This window comes from Zerene cesonia, unplaced genomic scaffold (genome assembly GCF_012273895.1).
Source record: "Zerene cesonia ecotype Mississippi unplaced genomic scaffold, Zerene_cesonia_1.1 Zces_u008, whole genome shotgun sequence".
Lineage (NCBI taxonomy): Eukaryota > Metazoa > Arthropoda > Insecta > Lepidoptera > Pieridae > Zerene > Zerene cesonia.
Window position 1 is genome coordinate 36,820 of NW_024045138.1, and position 17,749 is coordinate 54,568.

The 17,749-nt window shown below is 33.1% G+C and overlaps 3 protein-coding genes across 3 annotated transcripts; 2 read left to right on the forward strand and 1 right to left on the reverse strand.

The window, feature by feature from the left end:
- Positions 1–905: 905 nt before the first annotated feature.
- On the forward strand, positions 906–11,974 carry LOC119839115 (cyclin-J-like). Its single transcript, XM_038365312.1, has 6 exons — positions 906–1,228; positions 2,843–2,953; positions 5,308–5,479; positions 5,967–6,248; positions 7,000–7,156; positions 7,962–11,974. Exons 1-6 carry the CDS (start codon positions 1,121–1,123, stop codon positions 8,326–8,328), a joined length of 1,197 nt encoding a protein of 398 aa, XP_038221240.1. The 5' UTR covers positions 906–1,120; the 3' UTR covers positions 8,329–11,974.
- Positions 11,972–12,980, reverse strand: LOC119839116 (protein tipE-like). Its single transcript, XM_038365313.1, has one exon. It carries the CDS (start codon positions 12,908–12,910, stop codon positions 12,230–12,232), a length of 681 nt encoding a protein of 226 aa, XP_038221241.1. The 5' UTR covers positions 12,911–12,980; the 3' UTR covers positions 11,972–12,229.
- A 390-nt stretch (positions 12,981–13,370) lies between these two features.
- Positions 13,371–17,749, forward strand: LOC119839076 (tRNA pseudouridine synthase A; the record flags this gene model as incomplete). Its single annotated transcript, XM_038365267.1, has 7 exons — positions 13,371–13,475; positions 13,704–13,962; positions 14,461–14,627; positions 15,944–16,217; positions 16,689–16,788; positions 17,084–17,239; positions 17,543–17,749. Coding segments are annotated over exons 2-7 (1,137 nt in total), but the record flags the coding sequence as incomplete, so codon positions are not given.

Genomic DNA, 17,749 nt, shown 5'->3' on the forward strand with positions numbered 1-17,749 from the left:
AATAACAAGTATTTCGATAGCTGATATGTATTCTACATAAGCAACATCATAGCAAAGTATTTTCCAAATCCATTCAGTGGATTTCGCACATAAGATGAACAAATACACATACACATACATATTTCATTCATTCGTCCTCACAATCCATTAAAAAAAAACACATCAAAATCCGTTGCCTAGTTTTAAAGATTTAAGCGTACATAGGGAGAAAGCGACTTTGTTTTATACTATGTAGTAAGGTTAGACAGTTAAAGTGAAAAATATTATTTGAACCAAAGTATTAACTCAAGATTTTAATGAGTATATATTTTGTTGTTTTATTTTTTTACCTTTAACATTGTATCGGTGATTCACTTATATCGGTACCTATAAATGAAGAAATATGTTTGACGTTTCCTGTTTGTCTTTTTTTCACAAAGTATTTTAAAGAATAATATTTGTGGCTGGTGACAGTGAGACGACCAGGGATTAATATAATATGCATTACCATATATTTTAATGTTAACCTTCAGATTTTTTTTAAAACAAGCGTGATTCGTGACTTACATAAGACATTTTACATATTTTATCATAAGACTTCAACTGGGTGTTGCGTTAAGCAATTTGATTTAACATTGATTAATAGTCGTAATCGCCAATAAAAGAAAAAAAAAATGCAAAAGCAATGAACATCATCGGATCGTCACTTTAGTTAAGCAAAGAAATTACTTTCTTGTATGTATTTTATGCGTCTATACTAATCTGTGGTCTTTTATAGTATTTGTCAAAAATCAAAAATGTGTCAAATCATTAGAATCTGAAAACAGAAAATGTCAAGAAACTTCATTTCGCATTTGAATCTAGTGTGGAATGTATCGTATCTTTGAATGTAGCGTCAAAATGTTCTAAGCTTCGTGTCTAGCATTTTGTGTTTGAATTGATGATTATTTATTCATTATTAAATAAAATGTGAACAACAAAATTAAGAAGCCAATTACAAGAAATGCTCACGAATATATGAGTTACAAAAGATATTTTGACGTTTGTTTCCACGTGGTGACTGTCAAGATTTTAGCTACGTGTTAATTTTGTTCATTATATTTAATAAAGTTACTGATCTCGATCGCATTTTGCTCGCGGAATGGAGTCCTTGAACATGTCTAAATTAAATTTGTCCAGCGTAAGGAGCCACGCAACAAGCGACAACTGTCCTAAACCAGATGTTTCGGAAGTCAAGTACGAATCAAATGTAAGTTAATTCTCACTATAAAATGTAAATTTATATGATAAACTAGCTGAAATTCGTCGCTAAATATACAATAAAATGTATAGATGTATGAATAATTTCTATTCATATCACTAATATATTGTGTATTCATTACAATATCAATAAAATAGGTTCACAACTGCAATTCATGATTCTGTAAATCTTTAATGTAACGTAATTGTACTGTAGCTATTGACAAATTAAAATTTTGATACATGTGTATATCAAATTTATAGTATGTTCTGAGTTGTAAAATAAAGAGACATATTATTTGTCATGCTAATAATTAATAAAGTGTTTTCAAACATCATACAACATGTAAACAAATTCCACCATACTTATAAAAGATAACATGTAATTGCATACATAATATATGCAACAATGCATGCATAGATTGTTGCTGTTTCATTGCATCATAATGCAATATTATGAAACTTCTTAAAAGTGTGTGAAATTAAATTTAAACAAACAGTAGAAAAGTTGTTAAATTTTTGTAAAAAGAAATTTTTCAAAATTTTGTATTTCATGTAGTTGAATTTGAATAAGTTGTAAAATATAATTTTGAGTAATATGTGGTATAACCTAATATTATTAACTTTCTGTAATATATGGCTAGCCTTTGGACATGGTTTTGTCTGCATAGTCAAATAATCCACCTAAATCCTGTTCCCACTGGATTATCGGCATTAAAAATATTATATTTCTGGTCACAATTTATCTTTATGCTTATTTTAATCCCAATTGGTTCCATGGATTTACATATTTATGTGAACAAAAAAATCCATACAAATACATTATTTATAATATTAGTAGGGATTTCTGAATAGTGACAAATTAAACATTTTATACAGCTTTAAATGAACTATGTATAATGATTGATTGACAAGACATTAATAACAATGTCAAACATTTAAGTGAATAATAAAAGAAGTAGTAGTAAAAAAAACAAATAAAAAACATTGAAGGTAGAATCAACTAAATCGTCTAACTTGCTCTTATACAGAATATTTGAAAGGTAAGAAATTATTTAATCCTGCCAGGATTAATCAGAATCTTATATATAAAATTCTCGTGTCACAATGTTAGTCTCTATATTCCTCCGAAACGGCTTGACTGATTCCTCTGAAATTTGGTAAGCATATTGGGTAGGTCTGAGAATCAGCTAACATCTATTTTTCATACCACTAAACGATAAGAGTAAGGCAGAACAGCGTTTGCCGGGTGCAGTTAGTAATAAGATAAACTTTGAAATTATTGTTTAGTCACAAACAATAATTCTCAATAATTGTACAAAGTTTGAATTATATCTGTTTTTTTTTAATGTGGATCAAAATCAAATCTCAATGAGGTGACATACAAACATACAGATAAGCTTGTAAAAGTGTGTTAAAAATATAATACATAAAGATAAACATAGTACCCTCTGCTTTTCTCATTTGGAAGGTGGATAGAAACAGCATATTTATTTAACATTTGATTTACACCAGTACAGTTAAAATTATCTATTTAAATTATCATAAACCTTCTTTAGTATCATATAATTATAGTTCTATCTGCAATTGCAAAAGTATCAATTATAACAATGTAAATTTGCAGACTCTCCTGGACCCAGATGATGAATTTCACTGTGAATACAGAGATGACATTTGGAAGAATCTATTAGAACAAGATGCACAGAAACCTGTTATACACCTGCAATCACCACAGGTATGTATGAATTTATTTTTTCCACCGATATTCCCAAAAACAAAAGGTTATCAACACATGCAGTTTGTCCTTTCTTAAGTTAAAAAATTTGCTGTGTCACTAGACAACAACAATTTTTGTTATTTGATTAGATTCTGAAGACATCATCCTCCACAGAAATGTTGGTGACTGTTTTTGTAGTGAGTTGCTTAATATTGATAAATATGATTTATTTACACTAATTATGTATGAAGACCTTGTTAAATCTTTATTCTTATCTACAAATTATGTTTAATCTGAATACAATCTAATTTAACGTGAAAATACACAAAGGTAAAATTTTTCAAATTGTCATTTTTTCATTAAAATCTTTTAATTTATGTGAGTAATTAATTTTGAATTTGATTCAAAACAGATTAAAAAGAAATTAAGATGTAAACAAAAGAAACATTTTAGGTTAACAAGGTTTCAAGCTAGCAAAGTAAAAAATACCAGTAATTTATTTAAATAAAAATAGTATTTATCAGCCATTTGCAACTGGAAAACTGATAATCTGTACAGTTGTTTGATAGACACGGATATTTGATGAAATCTTGCAGTCTCTCGGTTAGGTTAGTGGAAATATATTATTCTTCTATTTCAATTCCATTTATTGTTTATATGTAATTTAGGATTTAATTTTTTCCACATTGCAAATGCAATAATTAAGTAATATGACTTTTGTGGCTGGAAAAAATTGGGAGGCTTGAAAGTGATTTATATAGGCTACTTTTAATCATGGTGAAGTGTTTCATTCCCATGAGAATTACTCTTGACTGCAGTGTCGAACTATGGGCTGAAAGGTAGGGAAAAAATCAAATACTAAAATAGGGAATAGTTGTGAGTACTTCTTACATTACATAGCTTTGCCCCGTAGTTTGAATCTGGAATAAAATGAGAGTAAAAAGTTGGAAATCAGTTTGAGCACACCGGCGCAGCCTTCGGTTATAAACCTATGCTATATTATATTTTTTCTGCTTCAATATATGACGTCATACTTGAGACTAAATACTATGACGTCGTTGATTTTAACTGTGTCCATATATTTCATCTTTAATTACCATTGTACATAATTTATACAATATTTTAACATTTAGGAAACACTTGTGCAATAATCTGATACATTGCTTCTTGCATAACATTGTGTCAGTGGGCTCAAATGACATTTTACTTGTGAAATTTGCTTGTCTAGAGCCGCAATGCATTTTCAGTATTAAAACAAAATATGAAATAAGATGAAGTAGAGGTAACAACTGCAACAGAGAAATTATTATTTCATTCACAATTTAAGTAAGAAATTTTCAACTTTATATGACTTAAATGAAGATGTATAATTTAGGCTTATCTTATTTATTCTGTTGGGAACGAATGACTTATATTTTAGACTATCCAGGAAGGATAGTCCTACTAATATTATAAATGCGAAAGTTTTTAAGGATGTGTGTGTGTGTGTGTGTGTTTGTTTATTTATTTTTCACGCTAAAGCTACTGAACCAATTGTAATGAAATTTGGTATGTAGACAGCTGTCCCGACATTCCTACGGGATACGGATTTACGAGGGTGAAACCGCGGGGCGCAGCTAGTTGGACAATAGATACAATAGCATTTGTATGTCGCAATAAATGTTCAATATAATTGCAATTAAAGTCCTAAATTGCATCATATTTAAATCGATTTAGACATCGCGTCAGCGTTGCCCGAGGCACGAGATGTAATGATCTTGCTCTAATTTTTAATACCTATAATATTAAGTGCTTGCGGTTTAGTTCCTTCGTAACTCGTAAATCGATATGCCGTGAGCTACAGACTATTTATCCTCTGAGAATAAGCCTTTCCATATGACTGTAGGTTTTTGTGACAAACAAACATGAAATTTCTTCACCTTAAATTAACATCCTGAAAAGGATTATTATTGTTTGTATATATAAAATATTTTAAGCACAGCCTGAAGTTAATTGTTGACTAAGTAACGACTTCGGACATTGAAAGAAAAAATTTACCACAAATAACCTTGCATCACTTTTAGCAAAGTCGGTTTAAAATGTGCACTGCAAAATTGCACAATTAAAATAATATGAGTTTTAATATTACCCATATCAAGTCTAGCCAGTGAAAAGGAAAGTTGTAAGTTCAATGACCTGTGATTAAAATTAAAAAATTCAAAGAATATTACATTTCAATGACAAATAACTTCAGTTAAAAAATCTGAATTGATATATCAACTCAACAGTGGAAAACGACAACAAATTGAAATTATGTATTGATTTATTTATCTGATTCCATTTAAACCTCTTATTATTATTATTATTTTTTTAATAATGTTTATAATTTACAGCTCGAATTCAGAGGCGCCCTCGTGCAACAGCTACGTGATGTATCGAAGAAGCTAGGTCTCTCATTAGCGACACTGCACTCTGCGGTAGCACAATTGGACCTATTCATGGACGCACACAGACTCAGAGCGGACAGACTCACACATGTGGCGCTCGCTTGCTTGTCTCTTGCAGGTTTGTGGTCTCCTGGTACTTTTAATGTGATCATTTGTGATTGTGAATGTTTTGGATGTGAAGGAAATAGTGAAGACATAGTTAGGTGGATAGCATCTAGATCACTTTAGCGTGATTGCGTAATTGGATCTGTTCATGGACATACTCTTGCAAGTTTGTGGTGTCCTGGTCGTTTTTTTGTGAAAGCAGATGTTTGTTAAGGAGACATGAGTTAAAAGCGTGTTCTAAAATAAAATGCCTTTTAGCCCCTGCAGCTAAAAACAAAAACTTAAGATGATAGGATAGAAAAAAAATCACAAAATTACCTCTTCTTTTAACGATTAAAAGTCCATAAATATTACGGGGCAATCATTGTGATTTTTTATATCAAATTATTTGTTCTGCGAATGTTCTATTTGTTTATATATTGATCCTAAATACGCTATATTAAAGTAACAAACAATAGATATATACATACATATACAAATAATCTCCATACATTCCACAGCAAAGAGCGAAGAGAAGCTCAGCAGAGCGCCGACCCTGAAAACGTTGGCCAAGATAAGCGGCGTACAGCTGTGCGGCAAGACGTTCCGGCAGTTGGAGTGGATGGTCGGACAGCACGTCCGCTGGCGGCTGTTAGCGCCCACGCCCGTGACTTTCGCGGCCCTGCTGGCGCAGTACGTGGTCACCGACGCGGATCTGACCACGCGGCACCCGAAGTTTGTGAGGCGCTTCAGGCGGGATGGGGCCAAGTTGCTGGAGGCGTATCTGGATCTGACGCTGTCCGGTGAGTTGTTTCTCTGGGCGGTTTGGTTTGAAAATCTGCTACCGTTCGATTGTAACAAGTGTTACAATGAAAAATACAGCTGGCCAATTTAAATTATGCTGTTGTTCATGTTTTCTTTTTAATGTAATTCCAATATTGCAGCCATTGTCTTGCGTGTATTGTGCCTCGTGTAATGTAAGCACTTAACTTATTATTGCTTTCATAAAATAGTAGTTTAAAAAGTAGGAGTGAGTAGTGACAAATACACCTACATATACCAAATCGTCAGTCGCATACATATGAGCATGTGATTGTAAAAGATTAATAGAACAATTGTTCTAAGACAGAATTAATTAAATTCAAGATTTAATTAAATTCTAATTTAAACCATATTTCCCGTCTGTGGTCCATGCATATTAAAAAAAGCAACAGCTGAAATGCCATGAACAAAATGTTTTATAGCCAGATAATACATTATTTAAAAATCGCTTAAATCGTTATCTACATGATTTAATATTACAAAGAGGAAGAATTTGTATTTTTGTTTGTTTGTAATGGTTATACTCAAAAACTACTGGACCAATTTTAAAAATTCTTTCACCATTAAAAAATAAAGCTACAACTTCACTGAGTGACATAAGCTGTATACTCGTATATACCACGGGCGAAGCCGGGGCGATCAGCTAGTTTTATGTATATTTCCCATCTACATACATGCAATTAATAATACATGACAATCTAGAATAAATTTATTATACATTTTCCTTATCAGACGTGCGTCTCAAAGTGGTTGAGAGCGTGGAGGTGGGGTGCGCGTGCGTGTCGTGCGCGCGCGCAGAGCTCGGGCTGTGCGCGTGGCCGCGCTGGCTGGCGGACCTCACCGGCCGCCGGAACGACACCGTCGCGCCCGTCGCCAGGCTGCTGCACAGGTGATGGTGGTGGTGATGGTGATGATGATGATGGTGATGGTGACAGTAGTGGGGTGGGATGCGCGTGCCAGGCTGTCGTACAGTTGATGTTGGTAAATGGGGTGGAGTGGTATGCATGTGCCAGGCTTTCGCACGTTTGATTATGATGATGATGATGATGATGATGATAAAAGTGGTGGGGTGGTATGCTCGAGCTAGACTGTACGGGCGATGTTGATAATTATAAAAGCTGTGGGTGCGCGAGCGTGCCTGTTGCACAAATTGTGGTGATGATGAATAATTGGCTTTGTATTGGCTGGCTGGCAGACCTCACCGGCCGGCGCCATGATATAGTGGCGCCAAAAAAAAAACAAAAATGCACAGTCTCATAGATTACTAACGCTCGAAAGTGTATCAAAACACTAACCAATTTTAGCTACGAAATTGTAATTATGCTTTATGCATATAGTTTTTCAAATTAGTCCTCTCGAGAATTTTTATAGAGCCCCGCCTAGCCGCGAGTGACATCAGACATTTTGAAATGCGCTCAATTTAGAATTTGTTTTTAATTTGACTGTGCATCTTTTTTTTATATCCACTATATATAGAAGTAAGTAAATAAGCTATTAGTAATGACAAAAATTAAGTCTAGACACTGTTAACATGATGAACAAAGGCCGAAAAGACGTAAGTCGATGTCCCGTCCGGTTGATATCCTTAAAATTGGTTATAAAAACGAAGCGAATTCCTGATTACCTTCTACTATAAAAAAAAGATTAAACACCGTGTATAAATCAACTAATAAAGTTCTAATTTTTACCCACAGGATGATGCAGATAAAATCTCGAGACACGACCGAATGCGAAGTGGACCAAGGATACAGTAGCGCGAGGACCACGCCCAATATCACCCCCTCCACTTCCCCCCAGTACCAAACATCACCCCCTACAACTTGCACCAACTACCTCGACTACAGACAACCAATCAACACGGAGTATTTAATCCCAGAGACAAACCTGAATTACTATAGGATCTCGCAACAAACAGACCACAGACTATGTAGGGCTAGTCGACTGATAGAAGCGAGTATAGAACCATCTACCAGTATGGCTGTGAAACGGAATATAGATTCGAATGAATTAGAGTTAGATAGAAAGAGATACAGGGTGTCTCTGTCTCAGGCGGTTCAATGATAGCGTCTAGTCGGTGTGGCTGGTTCTGGAACGTTCGAAAAGCGAGCGATGCGCGCGTTCTGAATCGAATATTCTAGAATGAAATTCGAATTTTCGAATCGAAAATTGAAAGTTTGAGTTTCAAATTTCGAATGTAGGCATTGCTTTCGATTAATAGGCGGTATACAATATAATGTTATTATGAAGTATGCGCTGCGATATCATTTTAATTGATTATGATTGAACACATTGCGTTGCTAAGCGTTTTTAAGATCTATGTCGGAATTGTAATGGTAGAATGCGTTTTATTTTGCATGTAATTTATTTGAACAATATATCGCAATTAAGAAGCGTTGTACTCAATATTAAAAGGTAAAGAATATAGCAATAAGTTTGTTCATATTGTAAAGTGCCTCGTTTGAACTCAAGCCAGTCACACCTGTTTAGCAAATTCAGTACATATTTACATGCACATAGAGTTCCTAGTTGCAATTTTAGTATCATTCCAAGAGACGTACCAGTGTTTTTTAGATATGTACTGAATTTTTTGCATTTATTAATTCATTTGTATGATGGTAGTATTCAATGAGAAACGCCTTCAGGCGGAAATGGGCGAATGGTTCAATAATAACGCTATGTAACTATTTAATTATATAATATATATACCTATTACTACTTCATTCACGCAACTTTTCTTTATTTAATTTAAAATATAGCAAAAATCTAGTTGAATCATATTCCACTATTTTTAGGTATACAAACAATTTTGTCGAGCTAATATATCTCGTATTTTTTAGCTCATAAGCTTCATTCAGTGTGTTCAGGAGTGAAGTCACTGTGAAATCACATGCCTAAATTCGCTGTGAAAAATCACAGTGACAAATCACAACTGATATTTAACCGTTCGCCCTTAGATTAATGCTATGCCAATTGCGAAGTCTGAGCCCCATATTATATGGAGTTAGATAACTGACTCTGGACTATTTATATCGTATTTTATTAACTTATTGCACCTATTTACTTAATTTATGGCTTGAATTTCATGTAAAAAAATCCTATGTGACATATTTTAAAGAGTAATTCTTTTTTTAAAGTCAACTGAATAAAAGTAAATGATTTCTAAACTAATGATTAACGAATATCTGGAACACCTCACAGTTATGCATATATCATTAACATAAAAATAAAGTGAATCATAGTATCGCGATCTTCGTCTAGAGTTTAGTTTGTTTTTAACATAAACATAATCCACAGCAATGCTGTTAAAAGACTTCGTACGGCATCAAAAAACCTAAGTACGTTTTATACAAAATATTTAAAATTAGGTAGGTAGTAACAAATTAACCAATTGAGTTCACAACTCGCGTATTATAATATGACAGTGTTGCCAACATAGTGCGCCAAAGAAAAAAAAAAATAGAGATGCTTAAAAATTAGTTAAATTACATATAGTTCAAAGTTTATAAAACCTGAAAGTTATTAAAAAAAACAGGATATGAGTAAGTGCATTATTTTTTAGAACCTGTTATAAATAGTTGGCAACACTGTATTTGTCGAATTTATCTTTTGCCGGGGAACTTAAAAAGTTTAACTTTTGACAAGTTGTGGACTTGATATTATTAACACACGGACGGACATTGTGTAGTTTTTTATTAACAGGTTAGAATTAATATAACGCAGTATAGAATTTGCCAAATGGACAAATTTATGAGATGTCAGTTCGTGTGTTGTCTTTGTATGGACTAATTGCTGCTATAATAATTATTTTTTTCAGTGGATAAAGTCAATACGTAAATAGTTTTAAAATGTAGTTATTGTAACTTCTTGTCTTTTGTTTTTTGTTTGCCGTCTCTATCCACTTTTACCTTTAATTTATTTATTGTATGAATATCAATTGTAGAGTGTTATTAGTTCATACAGGGAACACGCTATGATTGCCAAAGCTGTTTGACGATCATTCGCTTAAATATAGGTAAATTCTCGTTCATAATATTAAGGTGAATATTATCACGCATTAATTTAAAACGTCAGTTTTATATATTCTGATTATTAAATAATTTAGGCTAGCTTCCATCTTGTAACAGCGCCCGTTTGACTCCTTTTTTTCGAAGTATCAGATCCAATTAATGTTTACATAAAAATTTAAATTTAGAACACATTGAAATGAAATAAAAATGCTCCTATTTAAGTTTAAAAGCGCGCGCTGTTGTATTCTTTAGCCGTTATGTCACAGATTGTAAAACATCACCTTAATGTTAAATGCTAGAATAATTTTCGTTTTTTTTTTCGTTTAGTTTTAATTTTAGAACAATGTTTTTTATTGTTTTCATTAAGTTATTACGATTGGAGCCATCAGATATTCGATCCCGAAAGTAGAGAATGTTTTGTAGAATAAAATATGTCTCATAATTTATACTTTACGAAATGGCAGCTTCTCATGAAGATTACAAAATAAACGAACAAGGATAAATTAGAACGCTTATCAGATTCCTTTAAATCATTCGAAGAATTGCTTTACGCATCTTATTTGCTTACCTATCACTTAACAATTCGAAAAAAAAATTGTTTTCTAATCATACAGAGATTTTAGAAGTTGCCAATGTTTTAAAATTGTTTCTATGTAATCTGTTATCGTAATATCTTAGACTTAACTTTAAAATTTATATAAATTGCGCAGAATGGTTGTGAACAGAGTTCGTTTATTTTTGATGTTAAAATCCGATTATCGTGTGATATTGGATTATTTTTGTGCATTTTAATTTTCTATTTTATACAGTTTTTTTTTCTTTCTTTTTTGCGATTTATTTGCTCACTCGATGATATGTAAATAATTGAGATATCATACGACTCGTGTATGTCTGATTAGTAAAAAAAAAAAATACTTTGCTTGCAAGGTTTGTAAATTTCGAAGAAATATTATGTAGCGAAGTGGGGGTTATTACGGGCATTACAGAAAATTAGAAATTTCCCTATTTATTGTTTAATAAAAAAAGAAATTTCAGTTGTACGTGAATAGTTAGTGTTTTACGTAATTTCTCATAAAATGTTCATAGTACTTTTAGATTTTTTACTTGTGGCATTTTAATTTTTAATACTTAGAAAAAAATATTGTTCGATTTTTTTCTCATTTCTTGTTGTCATTGATTATGTTGTAGAAAGTTTAATTTTGAAAGTTACCATTGTTTCGAGAATTTCGTAATAAAATGTTTTCATCTTAAAACCGTAAATACATAAATTAAATTATTATAGTATAATTGTTACTCTACGCTTTTGTAATTTAAAAAAATTTGATACGATTTCAAATCTTTAGTGAATTGAAATTTCCAAACGACCAAAAAAACGTTAGTTACACAAATCGTATCAAATTTTCTCGATCTTCGACTTGCATCTTCTGTACTTAATGCCATCTTTTAAAATAAAAATGTATGCAGGGTTGCCACATGTCATTTATTTTATACTAATTTTATGATTTGATATGGTAACCCTGTTACACTGTGTTATGGTTGGAGAGATGCTACGTTAGAGCAATGATATAATAATATATCGCTTAAAGACTGATGTGATGGTACTACGTGTTAAATGATTGATGATTGTAATAGGACACCATAGTTTTGTACTCAACGAATAAAATTTAAAGATGCAACTTGAAATAAAAGTATTTACTCTTTTCATGGTTTTTATTAAACTCAATTAAAGAACATAACTCTCATTCTTATTAAAATATAATTATTTCACACTGAAATATAACTAGGTCTTAACCTACAGTAAAATTGTTTGCTATTCATATACGATCGAGTCTGAATGATATAATCAAATTCCATAGTGCGTATAGCAAAACTAAAGACGATAATTAATAATAGTAACTTCACACGTAAAATCAATTCTATATGTGCTTGAAGACGAGATTTGATATAAGGCTAAGCTAGGCCAGCCGGTATACGGTTGTGTCGTCGATGGACAGCGTTGGGAGACGCGGAGGCCTGCGCGGTGGTCGCCGCTTGCGTCGCGGTCGACATTCGCAGTGCAAAGCGCATAGACCAATTCCCGCGCATCCAGACAGAAAGAGCGGCAGAGCTAGTGTCCTCGTCACTGTGGCTACTTGCTCACCTCTCGACCATCTAGGCACCACGACTGTGGTGTCCGCTCGGGACCAGAAACATGGATACCTGGCGCCCACATAGCCGTAGTTGAGTGTAAAATTCTCACAATTCACAACTGGCGGATAACCACATCCCTTTATATTTACATACAGTACAGCCGGACGCCAATCCTCGGCGTATGCTTTGTATTTGACATGTAGTTGAATACATTTATATGCATCGCTAGTGCATCCTTCTCGGCAGGACGCCCAAGTGCAGTTGTCGAGTCCGAGCCTGTCGTCCCGTCTCTCTGTTACGCATTCCGCAGGGACCGGATCGAAGTCAGCGGCTAAAGCGCTCAGCGCTGGGTCTGCGTAAAGAGGCACAAGAAAAAGTAATGCTGAACTGCCTCCACCGAGCACTGCTGCCAATGAAATTGTTATATATCGTGTGAGTCTGGCGCGCGTATCTCCTCTTCTACGCTTGGCTCGTACGACCAGTCTTTCTGAACTTCCACCACGCATTTTTAGAGCACTGCGTCAACCCATGCTGAATTAAAAACCTTGTCCCAAATGCATTGTATTGCAGAGCATGCGCCAAGTTATAACATGCGCAGTTAAGATTTTAACAATGGTACCTATATACGGTATTATCGTATCTAACATCTTATAAATTTATCGAATAAAACAATTCTTGTATTTTATTTCACCTGTTGGTAAAATTTTATTTTCAAAATAAATGTTATATAGATACGTTAATATCAAGTAAATCCTAATTGATATTCCTTTTTTGTGGGTCTGAATTTTTTTTATATATGATAGAATTATCTATAAATATTCCCATTTTGCATAAAAATGTTTGCATAGAATTTATATAAAAAAATTGTTATAGACAATCACAGAGAAAAGAATATATTCTGTCTGTAAGATTCCAAACTTTTGCCTATTTTTTTTTCCGACAGTTCGATTTGCTAACATATGACATAAGACATTACAATTGTCATCAAACTGAAATCATGTCATGTTAATGGTTATGAATATTATCGAATCAAAATAATTTTATTTTACTGAAATTGTGCTTAATTATTAGGTATGTCAGTCCGATTATTTCAAACATTTATTAATACACTGAGAAGTAATCTCCCTAAACATGCAAACTTTATAAAAACAGGTATTCATTTTTTTGAGTAAACACGTGCATTCTGTGATTTTTGTATATTTGTGTAAAAATTATACTAGTTTTAGTGGCGTGTTGCTTCTCAAACAACTTTTGTAGATAACTTTTTGTCTGGAGACTTAAACTACATACTTTTTTAAGGTCGTATTCAAGTTAGACAATTAGCAATGAGTGTCGCGGCGGAGAGTGTGGAGAAAGGCGATGAGCTTGTTAATAAACAACATACGAGATACCACCAGCGGCGACGTATGAAGCGGCAGTGGGAGTTTAACGAAAACAAGACAGAAAATGGCGAAAGTGACGCTAAAAAGACTTGTGACCAGCCATTTGAACGTATTAAGAGGAAAAAAATGGCAATGCTGCTAGGTTATTGTGGCGTGGACTATTATGGAATGCAGAGGTATAAAAATGTTAAAAAATTTTGTTTTATTGAGGGGCTGAAACGAAAATTCTATTCTATCACAACTCATAATGTCTTTGATATCACTTTGGCTGCATGTTTGAATCATGCAGTCTGAATTTCATTGTATTGATTCCATTGATAGCGGCTTGTGAATTTTCTGCTAAGGACTACACGTTCCCGCAGAAAAGAAATGCAGTTTATTTGTTATGAAAAATCACATCTGTTCAATTGGACAACTCAAAACAACGACATTTTGGGCACATAATCCAAATAGTTTAGTATCAATATACAAGTTAAAATGGTGTCTATAAAGACACTGTTTTTACCTTTAAAATGTGTAACACAACAAAATATTCATCTCAAATGACATTAACCTAGTAAAAAGCTTGCTTTCTACATACCTTTTTTATTTAAAATATACAATAAATGTGAATTGAACTAATTCCGGTCAGATTCCTTACAATTCAATGGCATTGTAAAAGTAATTTGTTACAGAAATCCAGGAGTAAAGACAATAGAAGAAGACCTATTAACAGCTTTACGAGATGCAAAGTACATTACAGAGGAGGACTTTGTAAATCAACAGAATGCCCAGTTCCAGAGAAGTTCTAGAACAGATAAGGGTGTGTCTGCGGCGAGACAAGTTGTATCGTTAAAGCTTCGTAAGTAATAACACTAATGTTATAAATATTAAAGTATGTTAGTTTGGATGTTCGTCTGTTGGTAACACTGAAAGTACTGAACGGATTTTGATGAAATTTGTTATAGAGACTGGATATGAGCTTAGGTGATAGGATAGGATAGGATAGTATTTAAAAATCTAATTCACTTTTTAAAACTAACTAGATTAAAAAAAAAGTTATACACAATAAACAAACACTTATATAATAAAAATGTGTGGAATATATAGTTTCCCAACCAATGAGGGGACAGTAGTTCTTCTTGAAGAAGCAACAAATTGTTGGTAGTTTTAAAAAATTACTTTTCTTAATAAAAAAGGTCTTGAATTCAACTATTCTTTTGTTACGTAAATATGTAATGAAAGAATTCAATTTAACTCTTCACTTCGTGCAATGCCTATGTCACTGTATTTGAAATTAAAAATTTGTAGTTTACTTATAATGATGATTCTTGTTTTTTTTTCTTCTATTATTGTCATCATCAACTTATATTTGGTCCCCCTGAAGGTACAAAACTCTCCGATGTGGTTTCAAACTGGGATGAGGTTCTCACCACTGAGCCGCCACTGCTATTATTGAAATTCAAACTCAAACTCAAACATTTATTAATTTAACTAGACTTCCTATAGAAGCACTTTTGAATCGTTATATTACACAGTTAAAACATTTACCACTGGTTCAGAAGGCAGTTTCAATGGAGAAGGGAAGGCAAGAAACTCTGAAGTCACTCTTTTAAAATAATGTCAATTTACATTTTAATTCTACATAATATGCAACATGTACATAACAGTGATGCCAAAGAACTGTCCTGTGGTTCTTAAGCGACAACATGCCATGGATTGTTTTCTTCAGATCTTCCATTAATGCTAAAGAAGACTTTCTGAACTAATACATTTTTAATATAGTTTTTGAATTTAGCACTGCAAAATCTATTTAATACTATGAGGTATTCTATTGTAGAAGCGTATATATTGTCCCATAAACGAATTTTTTACCTTTCTAAGCCTTAATAAGGATACCAGTACTCTTAAAGTGATCTCTTATTGCATAATTATTATATCTTTTTTTAATTAAGAAATGTGGGTTGACAAATATAAAATAAACTTGCATTCAACTTCACCTGTAGACCATACTACATATATAGCTCTGAGGGATCACTTTTTAATTCAACAGTGGATCAATTGTGAATTTGGTTTATGTGAAAGAGCCTAAATGTAATGAGAAAATTTGAATGTTGTATTAAATTAAAATAATGTCTTTTCAGTATTTTTATTAGTATAGATTCATTTCATTCACAGCTTTGGAAGTAAATAAAGAGGAAATTAACAAAAGACTGCCGGAATGCATCAGAGTGTTTGGCATTAAAAGAGTTACAAATAAATTCAATTCAAAATCGAAGTGCAATGCACGGACATATAGCTACACCCTTCCCACCTATGTGTTTGAACCCAATGCTCGTACGGATGAAGAGAGAAAGCTATATCGGATCACGGCCGAGAAAATGACGCTAGTAAATGAATTGCTTAGCCATTATAAAGGAACAAAGAGCTATCACAATTTTACAGAGAAGAAGTAAGTTTGTGAAAAAATTATTTTTGCTTTTGACATCTGGCTTATTTATTTATTTGTTTAAGATTGGATACATACTATGTTTCTTTATCTAAATTTCTATACCTGTGAATAATATGTTTGTACATTTATAGCTATTTACTCTTTTTATTTGAACTATGAGGTACATCAGCGGTCAATATTTATCTGCATGGAAAATTCTAAAGTCTTCTCTTAAGTGAAAAACTAACATACTTTTTAATTGATGTTTCCAAAAACGAACGGTTTTTTGTTCGACAACTGGGTGGGTTTTCAACCGATTGATATGATTCTATGTAAGAAATAGGTATCAATTGGTTTAATTTTAGAATATGGACTGGTACCTCCTTTATCATGAATGTTGGTGATCTTTTTTATAGAATAGATTTATGTCACAGTTTAGTGAATGATTTAAGTTTTTTGTGAGTACTGTCATTAAAATAAATTATTTTCCAGACATTATCAAGATCCTTCTGCGTCAAGATACATGATGAGTTTTTCAATGGAAAGAACTTTTATTGAATCGGAAGTGGAATTCGCGGAAATGTTGGTAAAGGTATGTATTCCTTTTGATGTTTTTGGATGAACCGATTCAGATGATATTTTTATTTACGTGAAAGCTTGTTAAAAATTAGCACACATCATATTTAGCACTAAATTTAGAAATTAAAACCTTTATAACGGATTTTCAAAGCGATTTATTCATTATGTGATTAACCTGATGTTTCGAACACTTTACAGCGAGCTGGGAGACTGACCGTTAAATTTTTAATTTCTTAATGTAAAATACTTGCGTAAAATCAAACACAAAGAAATACTAGCACTAAATTGTTGTCAATTTTTCTCATCAGGGCCAAAGCTTCATGTTGCATCAGATCAGAAAGATGGTCGGTCTCGTGATAGTCATAGTTCGAGGCCAGGCTGAACCTTCCATGATGGAAAGGGTCTTCTGCAAGGACAAGGTGATGTTGCCCACAGCGCCGGGCCTGGGTTTAATGTTGGATAAGGTGAGTTTATATCTAAACTAATTATATATTACTAGAAAACCCGGGAAACGCTGTTGTGGTACCTGTTGTTGTTACTTGTTTGATATGTGGGTAAAAAGAAGCCTATGTGCTAATCCAGACTATAATCTATCTCTGTACCAAATTTCATACAGATACGATAAGCATAATACGTAATATTAGCAGGATTTATTTATAAATTTGAATGCAATAAAGCTTAGAATTAAATATGCGGCATAGCATGAAAGAAATTGTCACCTTTTAGTAACATGTGTGTAAGTTTCAGTAACATAACATTTATTGTAGGTGCATTACGAGCGATACGATGCGAAATTCAAAGATTCCCACGAAAGTTTGACATGGGACGATATGGAAGAGGAAATAGAGAGATTTAAGCGAGAGCAAATTCACCCAACCGTGGTCAGGGGGGAGATCGAAGGGAAATCCATGGCGCACTGGCTGGAAAAAGTTGCGAAACACTCGTTTGAGCCGAACGAAGAAGTGGCTGACGAG